The sequence below is a fragment of the Chanodichthys erythropterus genome, chromosome 17 (genome assembly GCF_024489055.1).
Source record: "Chanodichthys erythropterus isolate Z2021 chromosome 17, ASM2448905v1, whole genome shotgun sequence".
Lineage (NCBI taxonomy): Eukaryota > Metazoa > Chordata > Actinopteri > Cypriniformes > Xenocyprididae > Chanodichthys > Chanodichthys erythropterus.
The window spans coordinates 4312434-4333563 of NC_090237.1; the positions used below are offsets into that span (position 1 = coordinate 4312434).

General features: G+C 36.3%; 3 protein-coding genes across 4 annotated transcripts; 2 read left to right on the top strand and 1 right to left on the bottom strand.

The window, feature by feature from the left end:
- Nucleotides 1-439: 439 nt before the first annotated feature.
- Nucleotides 440-5724, bottom strand: LOC137004338 (zinc finger protein 883-like). 2 transcript variants are annotated; one of them, XM_067364583.1, is made up of 3 exons: nt 5491-5724; nt 2849-3095; nt 440-2602 (listed from the first exon to the last, which is right to left on the bottom strand). In XM_067364583.1, exons 2-3 carry the CDS (start codon nt 2931-2933, stop codon nt 1422-1424), a joined length of 1266 nt encoding a protein of 421 aa, XP_067220684.1. In that variant the 5' UTR covers nt 2934-3095; nt 5491-5724; the 3' UTR covers nt 440-1421. The 2 variants fall into 2 exon arrangements, with proteins under 2 accessions (XP_067220684.1, XP_067220685.1); XM_067364584.1 differs by having other exon boundaries at nt 5471-5724.
- A 3180-nt stretch (nt 5725-8904) lies between these two features.
- On the top strand, nt 8905-14179 carry LOC137004362 (gastrula zinc finger protein XlCGF57.1-like). Its single transcript, XM_067364618.1, has 3 exons — nt 8905-8936; nt 11495-11639; nt 12972-14179. The coding sequence occupies exons 2-3, from the start codon at nt 11555-11557 to the stop codon at nt 13898-13900; spliced, it is 1014 nt and encodes a 337-aa protein (XP_067220719.1). The 5' UTR covers nt 8905-8936; nt 11495-11554; the 3' UTR covers nt 13901-14179.
- An 866-nt stretch (nt 14180-15045) lies between these two features.
- LOC137004330 (zinc finger protein 234-like) lies at nt 15046-20312 on the top strand. Its single transcript, XM_067364574.1, has 3 exons — nt 15046-15097; nt 15729-15875; nt 17331-20312. The coding sequence occupies exons 2-3, from the start codon at nt 15791-15793 to the stop codon at nt 18842-18844; spliced, it is 1599 nt and encodes a 532-aa protein (XP_067220675.1). The 5' UTR covers nt 15046-15097; nt 15729-15790; the 3' UTR covers nt 18845-20312.
- The last annotated feature ends 818 nt before the right edge of the window (nt 20313-21130 follow it).

Here is a 21130-nt window from a genome sequence, read left to right on the forward strand (position 1 = left end):
GAATTTAAAAAAAAATATTCACTGAATATTTTTCTAGTAATCTATTAGTCTGCCTTTACATTGCAATAATGTGTTGGCCTGCAAATGGCCTGCACGGCCCACTTGAGTCAAACATTTGAATCTATTTAGCATGCTCAGAATCAGTACAGAGGTTTTAAAGCGCTCGTCAGTATCAAAATGTTTGAGATCAAATCAAATCGAAGAAAGTGGCATTTACTATTCACATACACCGAGCAGTGCGGCACTTGAAGAATCAGTTATAATGTAAGCAACTGAACATGACTATACAGGAATATTTGCAAACTGTTTACGATTAAAAAAAGTTAAACAAGCAACATTAATTACAGGCATGCAAACTACTACTGACCTTTTTGAATTTCTTGGATTTTAATGCCATTTAATTTGTCACACAGTGCACAAAGAAACAATAATGCTTTTGAAAGAAGGCTGCATTTATTTTATCAAAAATACAGTAAAATGTTAAAATAACTGTTTACATTTTAAAAAAAATTAACATGTAATATATTTCTGTGATACAAAGCTGAATTTTCCAGTCTTCAGTGTCACATGATCCTTTACAAATCATTCTAATATGCTGATTTGCTGCATAACTATTATCAGTTATTTTTGCTCAATTATTATTAATGATTCTTATTATGAATGCTGAAACTGTTTTTTCAAACAACCACCAGCGAAAGAAGATAATCAGTCCAGACTGGTAAGCTGCACCACACACACTGTAGTTCAATGAAACAGTTCAGTAACACACAGTACTTTCTCTCTTTGATAATCCAGGAAACTGAGGGAGAACATGGAGACAGGACACACAGGAGTAGGAAGGAACAAAGAAATTGAGGCTGTTTCTAAATATGTATTCTACAGCAATTTTGCATCCTCGTGTTTTCACTTTACATCATCATTCACCATCGAAGTTTAATTTCAATACTCAAGAAAGCAAGTACAAAGGATGCATGAAAGTACCTGGATGCCTTCTTGATATCGAAGATGCATCAAATACAGACTTGAGAGAATCCAACCGTTAATAATCCCAGAAGACGCTTTGGGTGGTCGACATTCGAAATCCTTTAAGCTTTAAACTTCTCTTTCTATGAAAATTCTGTCATTAATTAATCACCCTCGTGTCGTTCCAAACCTGTAAGACTTTCATTCATCTTCGGAACACAAATTATGATCTTTTTGTTGAAATCTGAAAGATACCTGTTCCTCCATTGACTGCCTTTGCAAAGACAAATTTGATGCTTCAAAAAGTTCATAAAGAGATAATCAAACTAATTCAAATGAATTGAGTAATCACTAAAATAAGTGAACATTAATCTAGATAATATTGTGCTATTAGGAAAGACTTCATATTTTATCTCACATGATTTACTATAATGCATTTGACATGAAACGAATGTTGATCACTTTTTTTCACATTTTTTCTTGTGAAAGATAAGGCTTGATAAATGTCTAAAACTCTTCTCACACTGAGTACAGCGATACGGCTTCTCTCCAGTATGAAGTCGCTCATGTGATTTCAGGGTTACAGACACAGTGAAACTCTTGTCACAATATGAGCACTTGTGAGGTTTTTCTCCAGTATGAATTCTTCGGTGTCGTTTCAGATGATCAGCTCTAGTAAAGCTCTTCTTACAGTCACAACACACATGATCTCTTACTTGATCATGTGTTTTCTGGTGCAGTTTAAAATTTTTCAAACGTGAAAAACTCTTTCCACACAAAGAACACACATAAGGCCTCTCATCTGAATGAACTTTCAGGTGATTTTTCAGATTTCTTGACAAGAAGAACATTGTACCACACTGATCACAGTTAAATGTTTTTTTTCCAGAGTGAATGAAAATATGATTTTTTAAACTTGTGGCATCTTTGAAACTCTTCTCACACTGAGTACAGTGGTACGGCTTCTCTCCGGTATGAACTCGCTTATGTAATTTCAGGTTTCCAGACCGAGCGAAACTCTTGTCACAATATGAGCACTTGTAAGGTTTTTCTCCAGTATGAATTCTTTGGTGGTCTTTCAGATGACTCGATGTAGTAAAGCTCTTTTCACAGGCAAAGCACACATAATCTTTCACTTCATTATGTGTTTTCTGGTGCTGTTTAAAACAGTCCAGTCGTGAAAAACTCTTTTCACAGAGAGAACACACATAAGGCCTCTCATCTAAATGAACCTTCAGGTGTTGTTTTAAATGTGATGATGAAAGAAAATCTTTACCACACTGATCACAGTTAAATGGTTTTTCTCCAGAATGAATGCGCAGATGATTATTGAGACCTGATGCTTGAGAAAAACTCTTTCCACACTGAGTGCATGTAAACGGTTTTTCTCCAGAGTGAACTCTAATATGCGTGTTAAGGTTTCCTTTTTGTCTGAAACTCTTTCCACACTGAGTGCATGTATATGGTTTTTCTCCAGTGTGAACTCTCGTGTGTTTGTTAAGGTCTCCTTTATTTTGGAAACACTTTCCACACTGTAAGCAGAGGTGCAGCTTTTTGGCTTTTGTTCCTTGAGTTTTGAAGTCACAGTGTTTCTTTATGTCACGTAGTTTGTGTCTTTGCTCCTTCACTTCCATCTGGTCTAAAACAAACATATTAAGCTGTTAGAATCAGTTCAATGAGGTTGAGTATTTTAATTACAAACACCTGTCTGTGTATCAAGTATCTTTGATGTGCAAAGGTCAGATCGGTCATTCACCCATTACAGCGATTGAATCTGGGTTATAATAATTAACGTATATTTAGAATCATTTATCAACCATAAACTGATTATTATTTCACAGCCACCAAAGCAGTCAACAATGAAGAATCAAGAATGGACACCAACCTATTTGTTCCTCAGTCTCTTCATCTTTTATTCTGATTGGTTCTGAAATACTCATGTCTTCAATCTCCTCTTTAATAAACGCCATCTCTAACAGTCACAGATTTCAGCTGCTACACCTGGAGTTTGTCCTTCTCTTGTAGGATGATATGAATATTCCCAGTATTTATTGGTGAATTGTTGTGGGAGGAGCTTCACTGCAGGTGTGAACTGTGATCACTGTGTGATACTGACACCCACAGGACCAGATCTGGGAAAATCAAAAAGAAGTTACTGAATTGATACTGAATTATCCAGTATCAATTCAGCTTAACAGCAAATACATATGGTGCCTTTAATGTAGTTCAATTATAGAGTATATTGATGGTTACATATAAGTGGTAGCATATAAAACAAATGTAGGTTAATAATTTTTATGTAACCCAGGATTTTATAAGGATGAAAGAGGGCACAGTTTATATTAATCAATTAATACCTAAACTAAATCAGAAATCTAACAAGATGACAGAAATCAACAGTCAGGGACTGAGAATGATGGGACATAAGGAATCTAGCACACCATCAAAATGTGGATAAAGAGTAGGGGGAGACCGGGGGCAAATGTAACAGGGTGCAATTGTAACATCTCAAATTACACCAATCAGAAATGAGACAGAACCGTGAAACTTATTTTGCATGTGCTCTGTGAGGATCCCTCTCAAAGGACAAGCTTCTAAATCATACTTGGTAAAGTTTTTCTACAAAGACTCATTTTTGAGATATATTTTCCTCATACTGTCTTTACCATTAACAGCTATGAAATTAAATCTGTCTCGTTTTGATGACCATTCTGTTGTCTAACATTTGATATCTTTGCAGTGCCCAAGGAAGTCGACCGGAAGTTGAAGTCGGCCGCGTACTGCCATCTTGTAGCAGAACTTCACTTGCGTTAGCATCCTCATTGACTCCCATTCATTTTGGCGTCATTTTGACAGTGAATAACTTTACATCTGAGGCGTTTAAAGACTCCATTTGTCCATTATTTATTTCCAAAGATACACGACAATGTATAAAAGGCTCCATTACCTTCTATGTTACATTATGGCCCCATAGAAACAGTTTTTGTAAAAATAAGCTAACGATTGCGTCATAACCACTCGACTCTCTGTCGCACAGTAGAGAAATTACCGTACAGACAGGAGGAGAAGCTCGCAGACAATCGGGGAGATTATCTTAATATGGCGTACTGGCGTTACATTTTACAATACTATACAAAATAATTAATCAGAATACTTACTCCTGCTCACTCACGCCAAAAAACTCCCCGCTCAAGCTCGCCGTCTCTGCAAGATTAACGATGGCAGTTTGCACGCACAGCTACTAGAAGATTTACATCTGTCAGACAGGTTGCGGACGTCGTCAAGCTTAGTTTGAGTCTGTGCGTCAGAAACGGAAGTGCTATAAATCGCTAAAAATGGGCTTCACTTGACTCAATGGAGTTCCAATGGGGTCGCTGTGTCCATTTCTTTTACTGTCTATGTATCTTTGTCATACATTAGCTTTGTTGTTTCTAGCTAGCAGGGTAGTTTGACACTGGGTGGTACAGTCAGGGACAATTGTAACACTTCATTACAATTTCCCCTGACACCATCAAAATAGTGTCCAGCTTAGTAAGGACATCAAAATAGATTAATAAATTACAGTTATTTAAGAGAGATGTTTTTGCCTCTCAATCTGGGGATCCATTTTACTAAGTAGGCCCTGTACACTCTCTGTTCACAGCATGCCTTGATTCAGACCAAGGAAAACAGCAAGGGGAGTTAATTAATTGTTCTGAATAATATGGATGAAATGGATACTGGACATTTATAAGTATATCTATTTTCTCTGAAGTTTATTGTGATCTTTGGTATTTATATGAAGGTATTACATGTGTTACTACAATTGTCCCTATATACTGTTACAATTCCCCCTGCACATGGGGGCAGATGTAACATTTGACTTCTAATGTTTCAATCAATAGTGTGACTCTAACATTGCTTGTAAAAAAAACTTGGTGATTAACTGTTAACAAGTAGAAAACAGATACAAGTTACTGACATAAAAAAATTGTATCCAAATATTTCAAAAGGTTTTTGAGTAAATTTCTTACAATTGCCCCCGGTCTCCCCCTACTATAAAAGACTATGATCATTTAGATGCATTTTTAATATAATTTATCATATACTGCTCATTATTTCACTGAAGCTTTCTTTTTTTCTGTGAATTGTTGTAAGGGACACCAGATCTGCCAAATTCAAGTTTAGTGAGTTTATACTGAAATACTTAGTAATAACACATCTTAAATTAATTTACCCTGTGTGCTTGATTTTAGAAATATGGATAATTTTGATGTGGTTATATATAGGTGGCATTTAAAAAGGCTCTATAGGAAGATTGCTCTTTTTATGAAACTCCAGATTTTATATGGGTGAAATAAGTCACAGGTTAAATTATTTTATTAATACAATATGAATTAAACAGAAATCAAACTAATATAACAATGTAACTGAATAGAGGCTGGTCAAAATCAATGACTATATTTCATTCTCAGTACATTACACTACGAACAATATACATTTAGGCAACACAAACATCAGTTCTTACACTATAAACTGAACTCTGACCTGCAGACTGGAAATTTACGGCATCGAAGAAAATATTCCACATTTGTCCTTCATTCACGATCGTTAACAGCGACACTCTCAGCTTCAAATTGTTAACGTTTTAGCACTCGTAACGTCTCTCGCGCTTAACATAACATTTTCGACTGTTACATTTATAATAGCGTCAAAGGAAACAACAAAAAGAAAAAAAGAGAAGAACACAAAACTACACAGGAGCTCTCGCGGCGCGCTTCTCTCTTCTGCGCATCCTCAGTGAAAGCGCGCAGCGTCATATTTCTTAAAGGGGCCGCATTCAGGAAATCGCATAACAGTAAATGGGTCATTCCTGTTATACAGTGACTTTTCTTTCTCAAGGATTTATTTACTCATATTTTTTTTCTAAAATTAGTCACATATTTATAAGAAATAGTTTAAATTGTAAACATTAAAAATATAAAGAGATAACAGACATTAAAATACTATTTTGTATATTACACAATTTTTATTGATATATGGATTCAATTTGATCATGTCCTCAGTGCAATCAAATTCCACAAGAAATATAAACCATTGAGAATGAGCAACAAATGTATATCTGGATATTAGCTGTGGTGTCATGACTTCTGGTCAAGCTGGGTACGCTGGCGCATTTGGCTGACACTCCGCTCCCCAAACAGAATTTTTCTCCAGAGTGGATAAACAGATTAATATTTAAGCCTGTTGCATCTTTGAAACTCTTCTCACACTGAGTACAGTAGTACGGCTTCTCTCCAGTATGAACTCGCTCATGCTTTTTCAGGTGTCCAAACCGAGCGAAATTCTTGTCACAATATGAGCACTTGTAAGGTTTTTTCTCCAGTATGAATTCTTTGGTGTAGTTTCAGTTGAGTAGATGTTATAAAGCTCTTCCCACAGTCACAACACACATGATCTCTCACTTCATCATGTGATTTCTGGTGCTGTTTAAAACTTTTCAGCCTTGAAAAACTCTTTCCACAGAGAGAACACAAATAAGGCCTCTCATCTGAATGAACATTCAAGTGTTGTTTTAGATATGACAACAAATTAAAATCTTTACCACACTGATCACAGTTAAATGTTTTTTTCTCCAGAGTGAAGGAGCAGATGTTTATTGAGACTTGATGCATGAGAGAAACTCTTTCCACACTGAGTGCATGTAAACGGTTTCTCTCCAGTGTGAATTCTCACGTGTTCGTTAAAAGTTCCTTTATGTTGGAAACTCTTTCCACACTGTGAGCAGGTGTGCAGCTTTTTGGCTTTTGTTCCTTGAGGCTTGAAGTTACAGTGTTTCTTTACTTCATTTAGTTTATGTCTTTGCTCCATCACTTCCATCTTGTCTAAAATAAACATATTAAGCGGTAAGAATCAGTTCAATGAGGTTAAATGTAAAAAAAAAAAAAAAAAAAAAAAAAAAAAAAAAACATACACTTAACAGAAAACAAGACACCTGTCTCTGTATCAAATATCTTTGATGTGCACAGGTCAATTCTGTTATTCACTTGTTAATATGATTAAAACTGGCTGTGATTATTATTTCACAGCCACCAGTCAACAATGAAGAATCAAGAATGGACGCCAACCTATTTGTTCTTCAGTATCTTCATGTTTTATTATGAATGGCTCTGAAATACTTGTGTCTTCAATCTCCTCTTTAATAAACTCCATCTTTAACAGTCACACAGATTTCAGCTGCTACACCTGGAGTTTGTCCTTCTCTTGTAGGATGATGTGAATATTCCCAGTATTTATTGGTGAATTGTTGTGGGAGGAGCTTCACTGCAGGTGTGGACTGTGATCACTGTGTGATACGGACACCCACAGGACCAGATCTGGAAAAATCAAAGATAAGTTACTGAATTTATACCGAATTACTTCAACAGCAAACACATATGGTGCCTTTAATTTAGTTCAGATATAGAGCATTTTGATGATTACATATTAGTATATAAAACAGCTATGAAGGTCGCTCATTTTTATTATAAGGATAAAATAGGGCACAGGTTTAGCGTTGGGCGGTATATCGAGTTTCTACTGTATATCGATGCTGCTGGGAAAATGCATAACTGCATAATATTGTCCTAAACATGAGACATGTTAAATATTTAGGGCTTTAAAATAACCCATAAGATAGTTAACAAGTATAGTTTAAAGAGGCTGACCCACCTAGTAAAAACTCGTTGAAAAGACGACATTGCCAAAATTTGGTTGAAAAGTGAAAATTGAAAAGACATAATTTTCGGGCCTAATTTCAACTGCAAATTATGATTATATTTATATTTTATATTCATAATTACTGTCAAAATAAGACAATACACAAAAAAGTTGCTGGTGATTGGCTGTAGCGAGGCATCAAAGAAAAATCAGCAGTTTACGCTGGTTACACCCAGAGATGCGGCTCATGTGTGAGGCTGTAGTGTGCAAGCGTCCCAATCCCCACAGATGTAAAACATGTGGAAAAGATTGAAAGCGTGGCTGCATTTCACCAGGCTCGATGGCTACAGTGTGCTATGCAATATTTACAGGAAAATTATTGCTACCAAGAGCGCCAGCATGACAAATCTGGGGCATGTTCAAGCTCAAACCAGTGCGCAACGTTTTGCTACAGTTTCTGGGTTGAACGACATGTTTCCTAGAAAAGGTGTGCAATGGTTTTGAGATACGTTTTTTCGTTTGGTGGGTGTGTCAAAAATGTTCGGCCCAGGATTATCCCTCATCTGAAATGTTTGTCTTTTCATCATGAAATGCAAGGAAAATGTTGGATCACAATCATTAGGAACCACAGTTATCATAAATCCCTTCACTCGATTGGGATGTTCTTTTTTATTCTGGACGGCAAGGGCAGTGACTGTAAAGTGTGTATTTTGCAGTATTAAACACAAATTTATACTAATTTCATCAGGCTCCAAAAATTCTTCAAAAATAACACAAAGAATGGCCTTCTCAGCTGCCATAGTTGCAACTGTTGCATCATCAGAACAAGGTTTTCAACGCACCACCATTTCCGTTTAAAACATTTTTTGCGACGTTTTGTAAAAATGGTGCGCAACCACTTAACAGTAGAGAGAAACAAGAAACAGCTGATTTTTGAAGAGAGCAATCACACATTAAAATCAAAATAAAACTAAACATGATAAATCAAGGTCCACACAACAACCTCTTAATCACCTACAAACACTAAACTCAAGTGCTCATAAAGAACAAAAATAAACCGATCTTTAAAAAAAGTTATCTTTGATTAATATAGCAGACAAATGTTATCTCTTGAACTGAAAGCTTGCTTACATTTAAATATATACCAGAAGCTTTTGAAAAATCTCAGTGGTATTAATATCTTTGTAAATTTACAATTTATCCTTTAAATCAACCCTGGACTTTTATTTTGGTGTGGCGACATGATGTCATAAGACTGCGCCACGCTCCTGCATCTGTGGTTCTGATGAAAAAAGGTTTGTGTTTTTAATCTTTTATATTGGTTAAATCAATACAACCCGTTCATATTTTTATATACTGAACTTTGCAATTAATTAATTTAGAATGTAACATTGTAATGTTTGTAATAACATGAACATAGTTTATATGAGTAAAGCACATCCACACGCTTCAGTAACAGAAATGATATTGAATCATCCAGTATTTAAGGCAGCAAAGAAGACTTCTGTATGAAAGCATCACGGAACACAGTTATTCTGTATTCAAAGATATACACAAGAGTTCAGACTCCACGAATAACGATTTAAACCGATAATCAATCAATTAATATTTCGGGACAAATCACTGTTTGACTCGCGAAGGCTTTAAGACCCAGCGGAATCCTCTGCGCGATCTCACTTCACAGACTCGCGCTAACGGCTAATTTATTGACAACAAACAAAAAACTGTTTATTTTGGTCATGTTTCTATACTAAACAACTATGGTAAAATATTGACACATTTATTAAAGGTTATATCCAGCTATATTTGTAACCCTTGAAGTAAATATTTTTGGATACTCGATTCTGACCCCTCTAAAAAAATATTCTTGGCAAATATTATATACATAAATTTAAATTCGCCAACATTTTAAAATGTACCTTTACACTTTCATTTTTGTTAAAGGATTAGTTCACTTTGAAATTAAAATTAGCCCAAGCTTTACTCACCCTTAAGCCATCCTAGGTGTATATGACTTTCTTATTTTCTTATGAACACAATCTATTATATTATAGAGTTATATTAATAAATATCCTTACACATCCAAACTTTATAATGGCAGTGATAGGGCCTAATACTTATTGACTTGTTTAGAGAGGATTAAGAATCGACACATACAATGGCTTCATTTTAATAACAAAGTTCAGAATAATAAACATATTAAGCGAGAAGTCTTCACCACGAGGTTTAGCCTCGTTCTGTTAGAAGCTTCACAATTTATAGCTTGCATGGGTTACATATTTTAACACTTAGCACAGGTTTTTCTTATTTGGACAAAGAAGTCAAGCTTAACACCTCTGGATTCCTGTTACCCTTCAGATGATTTCATCTTATGCCATTTCTTTCTGGTGTTCTGCAGCACGTTTTTGTTACAAAGCATAAGATACATGTTGTGGTTGCAGTTGCAACACCTTTCATTGCAAAGTGAGAGATGCATGAATTCTTCTCTACTTCTATATCTGATTTTACTAACTGCATGAAGAGACACAGTTTGCTTCTCTCCCGCCACGTCTGTTGCTCTTATAACCTATTTTTACTTACAGCCAGCACTGAGGCTCCTCTCTGGTCAGAGCGTCAGCCTTGTGTGTCAAAGTCCAAACATTTTGTACAATTACTAATTAATCTTTTATTTAATTAATCTTGCTGTCTGATTAATCGCATCATCTCTCTTCCTTTAGAGATGATCCTCTCCTGGTTGGGCTTTGTCCTTCCTCCTTCTCATCTTCTTTTTGGCATCTTTCTTTGAGGCTTTGTCCTGTTCCTTTTGCAGACCTTGCACAATAAAATCACTCATGTTAATTTTGAGTTCACCTGTGTCATTTATGCTTTGTCCAAGGGATTTGTCAGGAGAGCACACTTCATTTATTGGATCTCCTGATACAACAATATCAATGCGGCAATAACAGTCCTTTCAGTTATAAATTGAAGAGGTGTTTTATTCATAACTATATAGTTTATTCTTATCCCACATCACTGGCCACTTATTTTTATCTATTTCAGGAGAAGTGGATGAATTGATGTGTTGTAAATCCGACAGATCCTGTTCTTTGAACTGCGGCGCAAACTAACATGGTTGCGCTCATTCTGCATTGTAGATCAACTAACATGATCATTATAAAGTTTTTTTAACAACAAAACACATTCACTTACATGAATTTGAGGTAGTTGATGACATAGCCAACAATTTTGTGAATATTTTGAATAAAAAAGGAAAAACTAAAATAAAAGCTACATCTGCAATACAGGGCTATTGTGGTTGTGGTGTGTCACATGACAAGCATGGAAGTAATACTTTAATAAAATAACACCCATGGCAATAATACTTCTGTTAGTATTGTTTTCTATTAAATTTATGCTTGTTGGAAACAATTTTCAGAATAAAATATTTAACAAATATCACATTTTTAGTCACTGTCAGTCTTTACATCAATGCAAAATCAGCATATACAAATTAAGAGAACTATTCATCAACACGCAAGGTCATTATGATTAATATAAAAAAAGGGTGCGACCAACTGAGAAAGTTAGTTGCACCAGTGGGAAGAATGAGTCTAGAGCCCCGGAGTGTCCCTTATTCTGTCTCTTATTTTCCTATAAAGAATCAGGTTTGTTCTGTATTTACAATTTCTTAACTTGGCAACCCTAGTTTTGAGCGTTTTTTTGTCTAATCAGGTCATTTAAGTCCATTAACTCTCTCTGACTTAGTCCCTTACCAGTGTGCTGAGTAGGGAGCTGATTGAGATGCACACAGAGATTTAGTTTACTTTGCATTTATTATTCTTTCTAATAATTATTCTAATCTTAATCATGACAGAGTGTCCAAACACACAGAAAAACTCCTGGTGAAGCAACTGAGTTTCACACTATTATAAAGATGGCGTTTATTAAAGAGGAGATTGAAGACATGAAGATTGAAGAAGCGTTCAGAGTCAAACAGGAAGACGACGAGGAACAAACAGGTTGGTTTCATTCTCAAAGTCTTTTTTCAGTCATTCTGCATCATGAATATCTTTATCTCTATTTACTACACGCAACTTGACAAAATTAATGACGTGCACAAATTAAATTAGGAAAAACAATCAAGAAATAGGATTGGGCTGAACTAAATGCTCAGGGGTGCATTTCCCAAAAGCATTGTTAGTCAACTATAGTCACATTTCATTGCTACCAATGTAATTCAATGATTTGCCATTTTCTAAAATCATAGTTATAGTTATAATTATAGTTTCCAATAAACATTCGTGAACATTCGATAAAGCTGGTCTGAATCAATGAGCCTTGGCCACCCATGACCCTGTTGCAGGTTCACCGCTGTTCCTTCCTTGGACCACTTTTGATAGATACTGACCACTGCAGACTGGGAACACCCCACAAGAGCTGCAGTTTTGGAGATGCTCTGACCCAGTCCTCTAGCCATCACAAGCCTATTTTACTTTCCTGAAAATTTGTTGACTCCATTCTTGACTCCCAGGACCTGTGGTGTATATTTTTGACCTCCCACCCGCAGCAAAGTTCAAACTGCCTGATCCTGCTAGATTTGTGTTCGGAAGCACAGGATCCCAATCCAGTGCTCTACTGTGGGTTTTTATAAGGGTGTTAATAGCTGCCATGCTTGAAAGTATTCGGGACGTATCCTAAAGAAAGCTAAGAATTAATAACATTGACAAGAGGTTCTGAGATTGCAGGTGCACCTTTTTCAGTTGTTTAGTGGGTATAGGATCTTGCATGTATGTTGTTTGATTTGATGTTTTACATGTCTGAATATTTTCATGTCTTTGGCCCTGTTTCCACCTGGTATCAGGATGTGTTTTAGTCAATCGGATCATAAGTGGACAACAATAAATACAGGTTTAAACAGGGTGTAAAAGCTTGTCCACTTTTGACCACTTCCAGCGATAGTTGAAAATGCATTTGACCGAATTGCTTTCGTAGTGTAAACGCTTATGTGGTCAAATTTGTTTGAACAGCCACTAAAGACCGCCTGCTCTCCACCGACTTGCATAACGTGTAAACATTATGGAAATTGCGTGAGCCAGATAGATTCATTAGATCGAAAGATCTGAAAATATCCATACATTTATCCGCCCATAGACCCTCCCGTCGAACAGAACAGAAGTGGTTGAAAGTGGACTAAAGAGAATTGATTAAAATACCTGGTGGAAACGGGTATGTGTCTCCCGCTTCCAACTGTGGAATCCAATCGACCAAAACGCATCTTAGGCCCCATTTCTTCCTGGTATTAAGTGCCATTAAACTGCTGTTAACTTGGTTTTTGTTTCTGTTCACCTTAGACCTGATGGTGCTGAAAGAGGAGAGTCAAGAACTGAATGAAATGGAAGAGAAAAATCAGTATGAGAAATGTCATGATTTCATGACTGTGAAGAAATCGTTTAGTTACTCACAGACTCATAAAACAGAACCTAGAAACCTTAAAGTCCAGATGAGTGTTCACACTGAAGAGGGCCATTTCACCTGCCAACAGTGTGGAAAGGCTTTCAATCGAAAAAAAAGCCTTAAGTACCACTTGAGAATCCACAGTGGAAAGAAGCCATTCATATGCCCTCAGTGTGGACTGGGATTTAGACAAAAATACAACCTTACAGCCCACTCGAGAGTTCACACTGGAGAGAAGCCATTCATATGCTCTCAGTGTGGGAAGAGCTTCTCACAAAACGGTCATCTGAAGAATCACTTGAAAATCCACACCGGAGAGAAGCCTTATGCCTGCCCTCAGTGTGGGAATCAATTCTCACTAAAAGGAAATCTTAAGATTCACATGAGAATTCACACTGGAGAAAAACCGTTTACATGCACTCAGTGCGAAAAAAGTTTCAAACAGAAAAAAGAACTTGATGTCCATATGAGAGTTCACACTGGAGAGAAGCCATATGCTTGTGACCAGTGTGAAAAAAATTATAGATATAAATTTCACCTTGATCTCCACAAGAGGACACACTCAGGAGAGAACCGTTTTATATGTCAAAACTGTGGAAAGAGTTTCATACATAGAACAAACTTTGAGAATCACATGAGAACTCACACTGGAGAGAAGCCGTTCGTATGCTCTCAGTGTGGAAAGAGCTTCACAATTAAAGGAAACCTTAAGATTCACATGGGAATTCACACTGGAGAAAAGCCTTACAAATGTCATCAGTGCGACATGTGTTTCACATATCACACAAACATGAAACGGCATTTGAAAACTCATTGTACAAAGTGACTGACAAGAAGATGAAAAGGCGACATTTCAGCAATCATCTGTACATTCACTCTGGAGAAAAGCAATTCAGTTGTGATCCGTGTAATCATGACACTAAGAAATACATATAAAAAGTCATGTAAATGAAAGACTGTTTGAGTTCTTTGTTACAGAGTATCCTTTAAAAATACAAGTTTATTCAAGTGTGATATTAGTATACGTCTTTTAGACTAAAAATAAATAAGAATACTTTTAATTAGGAAGTCTACACATGCGGAAACAATCGAAGGAAGTAATTTAAAAGCAGGGACACACCAAGCCGATGCTGACGAATTAGTGGTGACGAAAGCAGACTGAGGGGTTGGTTCACATCGGCAGCGTCTGGGTCCAAAGGTGTCCTGACAAACCAAACCAACGCTCGACAGCCGACGGCCAAGTAGCACGTCCATTCTGCGCCTGCGTAAAATGAAATACCTTTCCGTACCAGTAGGTGGCAGTAGTTGAACAGACAATCAGAATCGTCGGTTTGGTATGTACCTGCCTATACACTGGGAAAACTTAGTCGGCCGACGAACAAAAACTGCCCAACGGCCGACTGTCGGCTTGGTGTGTTCCTGTAACCATCAGTCATTAAACAGCATATAAATCAAAACTGCTGAATGTTACGTGATGAAATGTTGAACCCATGAAGAGTATGACTGTAAAGCCATGAGGGTATTGATGGACTCCATTTATATTTTGAACATTAATCCAAATGTAGTCTTTGACAATAACATGATTTTTTTGTTCAAAATGTTGCTTTTTATGAAACTTCAAGATATGATTAAAAAGAATGTATGACACTAGAATAATTTGTTGTTGTTGTTTAAAAGCAGAGGTTCTGTTATTTCTTTTTACTATATTTTCAGATTGCAAAACTTAGTTTCTTATCATTTTGAAATATTGAAAACTTAAAAAAAAAGAAAGTTTTTCCCAATCCTTTATAATATGAAGATCAAAATACTTGACTTTATTCATGATTGAGAATATCACAAATCATGTGGAAATCTGCAATTTATCCTGTGAATTAATCTTTTATCTTATCATTTGAATGCGTTTTCTGTATGTGAATTTCTATTATTTTGAGTGTGCGAACAGGACTTTTATTTTTGGTGTGGCGTCATGATGTCATAAGTCTGCGCCGCGCTCCTGCATCTGTGAGGATTCTGCTGAAGAAAGGTTTGTTTATTTAATCATTTGATATGTTTAAACCAATATACTCGTTTAGACAATTATATAGAGAACTTTGAAATTCATTTTTTTTATGTAAAATTATAATGTATCTAATAACATTAATGAACATAGTTTATTTATCAGTGAAGCACTACCACAAATGAGTAACACAAAAGGTGCGTTTCATTTTGCTCCCTATACAGTGAAGCATTACGTTATAGAAAAACTGTTTTGTTACTGGCAAGTAATGATAGAGAAACAGAACTTTTCAAAAACCCATTCACATTAAATTAAATCAAATAATTGTGAGCACATGAATCACAGCATGTGTAATGACAACTTATACAAATCAACTGACAAGTCTATCTATTAAATATATTATACAAATCAATACATAACACATGTAAATCATAAATGTCTAAATATGAATTGTCTCTATAATCTGTGTTCTTTTGTTAATTTATAGTGCTAGTTTTGGGTGTTTTTTTTGTCTAATCAGATCATTTAAGTGCATTAACTCTCACTCCCTTACCAGTGCGCTAAGTACTGAACTAGGGAGCTGATTGAGACGCACACAGAGATTTAGTTTGCATTTATTTTTCTTTCTGTTAATTATTCTTAATCTTAATCATGACAGAGTGTCCAAACACATAGAAAAACTCCTGGTGAAGTGACTGAGATTGTGACACTATTATAAAGATGGCGTTTATTAAAGAGGAGTTTGAAGACATGAAGATTGAAGAAGAGTTCAGAGTCAAACATGAAGATACTGAGGAACAAACAGGTTGGTTTAATTTTCAAAGTCTTCCTTTTGCGTCATGAATCTTTTTATCTGTGTTATTTGCCTCATGACAGAATTAATGACATGTACGAATTAAATTAGGAACAACATTAAAGAGATAACCCAAGCAAATGAAAGTGATCAACTTTTATTGTCAATAATTGATTTTTTATTTTTTTTTTAAACCTTAAATCACTATCAAATCAGGATATTTTAAACATTACTTTATCTCCAGACATACAGATTAAGACGCATTCACTCCTGGAAATACTAACTTTTAAAAGGAAATAAGACTGAAAAACACTTTTTCCTTTTGAGGAAGAAACAACATAAATGCTGGTTTTATGTTTGTCACATTTTTGTGTGATTCACATGGAAGCTGACAATATTAAATATTCAAAGCTCTTCACAAAAACTGCTATTCTGCAGAACTGAACACGGTTGAGAGGACAGTATTTTTCTAATATGTTGATGAATGACAGGTCTGAGATCTGTTATTAACCAGCTCTCCTGGGTCAGGTTATGGTCTTGCACGGGACTGTTTTTCACCCAAAAATGAAAATTATCCCATGATTTACTCGCCCTCAATCCATCCTAGGTGTATATGACTATCTTCTTTCAGACAATGTATGTCATGTCATTGTGTAGAACGTCGGATTCCTTTTTAATGGATGGATGCATTTTTTTTTTTTGTTTTCAAAATCTGGGCAGCCATTCAAACCATTATAAACCTTGGAGGACTAAGGATATTTTTTAAATAATTCTCTGATTGTGTTTGTCTGAAAGAAGATACATATACACCTAGGATGGCTTGAGGGTAAGAAAGCTTGGAGTAATTTTCATTTTAAAGTGAACTATCCCTTTAATCCCGCTCGTCTTCTGACTATTGTGCGTTCCTGCGATGTATGTGTTTAACTCCTGACGCTTCCATAATGTTGGTCATTCCTGGTATTCGGTGCCTTTTGGACATCATAAAATGTATAAAATCACATTTTTAAAATATAACTTTTTGTGTAATTGTGAAATGTATTATTAAAACCCTAATAAAGTAAACTTAACAAGTTGTACAAGTGGCTGTTTATCTATATGTAGGTCAAAAAGCACATGAGGCAAAGCGTTAGTATAATACAATTTATTGATTCGATTTCTCAGAGGAATGCTGCGTTTGCCGAAAAACAATATGTAATTTACTACACGGTAATTCGTGTGAGAAAAACACAGACATGGGAGATTCGGACGGGATTCAAATCTCGAAGTACTTCTGACTTGTCTCTTTATAAGGGGGAAGTATTTGGGACGTGTCCTAAAGACAACAAAGAGTTAACAATATTGACAAAAGGTTCTGAGATTACAGGTCACACCTTTTTCAGTTCTTTTAGTGGTTATATGATCTAGCATACATGTTGGGTTTGATGTTTTATTGCCATTAAAACACGTTTTTGTTTCTTTTTACCCTAGACCTGATCACTCTGAAAGAGGAGAGTCAAGAACTGAATGAAATGGAAGAGAAAATTCAGTATGAGAAATGTCATGATTTCATGATTTCATATGTCTCACAGACTCATAAAACAGAAACTAGTTACCTTAACGTCACTGAAGAAAGTCATTTCACCTGCCAACAGTGTGGGAAAAGTTTCAGACGAAAAGACTGCCTTAAAGTCCACATGAAAATCCACACGGGAGAGAAGCCTCACACCTGCGAACTGTGTGGGAAGAGTTTCTCACTAAAAGGAAATCTTAAGACCCACATGAGAATTCACACCGGAGAGAAGCCATACACATGCGCTCAGTGTGGAAAGAGTTTTAACCAGAAAAAAATCCTTACAGCCCACTTGAGATTTCACACCGGAGAGAGCCCCTTCACCTGCAAACAGTGTGGAAAAAGTTTCACACAAGAACAGAACTTTAAAGTCCACATGAAAATCCACACTGGAGAGAGGCCGTTCATATGCCCTCAGTGTGGAAAGAGTTTTACACTGAAAAAAAACCTTGATGACCACTTGAGAGTTCACACCGGAGAGAAGCCTTACACCTGCCAACAGTGTGGGAAGAGCTTCTCACAAAACGGAAATCTTAAAATTCACATGAGAGTTCACACCGGAGAGAGGCCGTACACATGCTCTCAGTGTGGAAAGAGTTTTAAACAGAAGAAAGAGCTTAATGCCCACATTAGGAATCACACTGGAGAGAAACCTTACTCCTGCAAACTGTGTGGAAAGAGCTTCAAACAAAAAGAAAGTGTTAAGACTCACATGACAATTCACACTGGAGAGAAGCTGTTTGTTTGTGATCAGTGTGGAAAGAGTTTCACATTTAAGGCACACTTTAATCAGCACATGAGGATTCACTCTGGAGAGAAATGTTTTGTATGTCACCAGTGTGAAAGGAGTTTCAAAGACAGGATTCACCTTGAGAATCATGTAAAAATTCACATCGGAGAGAATCCTTACATGTGCCATCACTGCGGTAAGAGTTTCACGAACAGAGAGAAACTGGAGGATCACACGAGAACTCACACTGGAGAGAAGCTTTTCACCTGCCCTCAGTGTGGAAAAAGCTGCACGGTTAAAGGAGACCTTAAGATTCACATGAGAGTTCACACTGGAGAGAAGCCTTACAAGTGTCATCAGTGTGAAAAGAGTTTCACAGACAGGAATCACCTTAAGAATCATGTAAAAATTCATGTCGGAGAGAAGCCCTGCATGTGCCATGACTGTGGAAAGAGTTTCAAATACCGATCAAACCTTGAGAATCACATGAGAACTCACACTGGAGAAAAGCCGTTCACCTGCCCTCAGTGTGTAAAGAGCTTCACGATGAAAGATCAGCTTAAGATTCACATTAGAGTTCACACTGGAGAGAAGCCTTACAAGTGTCTTCAGTGTGGAAAGTTTTTCTCAACCACAGGAAACCTTAAGAGTCACATGAGAGTTCACTCTGAAGAGAAGCTTTCACATATCACACAAACCTGAAACAGCATTTGCAGACTCATTCTGGAAAGAAAATGGTGTGATGAGGTTTAGAAATATGAGACTTTTCAGCATCAGGGCATTCACTCTGGAGGAACACAATTCAGTTGTAATAATATCACAAGTAAATGCGACACCCTGTTTGTGTCCTTTGTTGTATGGCAATGGAAAATGTGAACCTGTTTGAAATCAAGGCCAACATTCACCTTCACAGCTGAATGTGACCTTCATCTGATTGTTCACCTTCATGACCACTTCTTTGTATTTGTATTATTATCTTTGTTATATATCCTACCACTCTTAATACTTTACCTTGAGCCTTATTCACTTTCTTTTGTGTATATTTACTCCAGTGGCCTCACCTGACAATCTTCTTTGCCATATTTTTAAATATTAAGCCGTTGAGGTAGACACCCTTTAATTTAGACTCTGTAGAGGTGTTGCTCATTGTCATGTACATTGGTTGGCTTTTTTTTTTTTTGCAATGTATTTGTGGGGTGTTTTTTGAATTTGCTGTAAAAGGGGGACTTTTTCAGCTCCTGTTGGGGACAAAATGCCAAACACTGGGATTGTACCTGGAAAAGGAGGAGTACTTTACACACATATGGAGACAAGCCCTGCGTTCCATTCGGAAGGGCTCATCCCTATTCCCTAGCTTCAAAGGGATGAATGGTGTAGGGGTCAAAAAACTATTTTTCTCTTTTTTGGAATGCACTTCAGCATCATTTTAACTAGACAATTGAGGAGACGCCTTTGTCGCACATTTTGTAGGCTGGTTGACCGCCAAAAAACATGCTCTGAACTGAGTAGATTGTGAAAGCTGCGCCTTTTGTTTAATGTTAGTTTATTTATTTATTTATTTTTAGTTTTTTGTACCATATTGTATATTGTGTCTATGTATTTGAAACATTTGAATGGACTGATAAAGGTAGCTGTAAAGCATTTTTGTTGAAGTACAATGTCGTTTTGACTATAAAAAATATAACATCTCTAGAAAAATACTATACATACATTTATAGGTAAAAACGAACTCCGAGCCTTCAGTACCCATTCTGTGACACCAAACAACTTCCCTGTGCAAAGGATCATGGGGGCCTGGAGTGTCCATCAGTTGTCATTCAGAAGGGCCCTTTGAAGTGGCCTGTTTTGAGCACTTCGGTTTAGAACGACCCTTCAATATGGCGGCCATGATTGATTTCACTCTGAAGTGCCCTTCAGAGGGTGATATATCCCGTTTGGAACGCACCATACAGGATTTAAGCTTGTCTCCATATGTGTGCAAAGTACTCCTCTTTTTCTAGGTACAGTCCCAGTGTTTGGTACTGTATGTTTTAAAATGTAAAGTAAGTGAACCCTTTTGAATTGGTTGTTTTTATGCATTAATTACTCATAAAATGTCATTTGATCTTCATCAAAGTCACAAGTATAGTCACACAATGTGCTTAAGCTAACAAACAATGGGATGTGTTCAATAAAGACATTACTTTCACAGTCAAATCAAATCTCTTTATTGTCATATGTATACACAAGTGTACCAGCAGTGAAATTCTTAGGTGCAGTCTTTGTACATGGCAGTATAAACAACACAATGTATGTACAATTGACAATATACACATTAACACAAAATACACAGTACACAAGGAGTAGACAGCACATACAGAAAGTTTACATATATTAGAACCCAATGTACTCGCAGTAATTCTCAGTATTATTCACTACTTTAGTACTATGGAAAAGGTGATTGCAGTGTTACAGAGTTTAGTGAGTAGTTCATGAGTCCCTTGTTTGTCCTGAGCACTGTTCTTCAGAAAATCCTCCAGGTCCTGCAGATTGTTTGGTTTTCCAGCATCTTCTGCATATTTGAATCCTTTAAAACACTGACTGTATGGTTTTGGATACATTTTGCTTTGTGTTTATGAAGAATTCTATAATAATATATAGTTTATGATCACTAAGTTTATTCTAAAAACTTACAAATAATTCATGTTTATTTTCTAACCAATGCACATTAAAAAACTTAACCGAGAACACCTACTTACACCTGCTTACTTCAACACTCTGATAGCCTTGTTTGCCCTCAAGCGAGTGTTTACTGCAGCTACTCACAAATCAAGTAACCATTAGGAACTTTTCTACACATGCTACTGCTCCACTGATAATAGAATGTACAATCAGAAGACAATTTAGTACACTTATAAAAATGACATGAATATATCTAATTCAAGAAACACTTGTTTACTCACAATCACTTAGTTTACACTTTAAGAGTTGTTGACTGTTGAGTGGAAA

Coding starts and splice junctions, on each gene's coding strand:
- LOC137004338 (XM_067364583.1), bottom strand. CDS start 2,933: ATGGCGTTTATTAAAGAGGAGATTGAAGACATGAGTATTTCAGAACCA. Junction 2,603..2,848: donor AGAGACTGAGGAACAAATAG/GTTGGTGTCCAT, acceptor TGTTTGTTTTAG/ACCAGATGGAAGTGAAGGAG.
- LOC137004362 (XM_067364618.1), top strand. CDS start 11,555: ATGGCGTTTATTAAAGAGGAGATTGAAGACATGAAGATTGAAGAAGCG. Junction 11,640..12,971: donor AGACGACGAGGAACAAACAG/GTTGGTTTCATT, acceptor TGTTCACCTTAG/ACCTGATGGTGCTGAAAGAG.
- LOC137004330 (XM_067364574.1), top strand. CDS start 15,791: ATGGCGTTTATTAAAGAGGAGTTTGAAGACATGAAGATTGAAGAAGAG. Junction 15,876..17,330: donor AGATACTGAGGAACAAACAG/GTTGGTTTAATT, acceptor TTTTTACCCTAG/ACCTGATCACTCTGAAAGAG.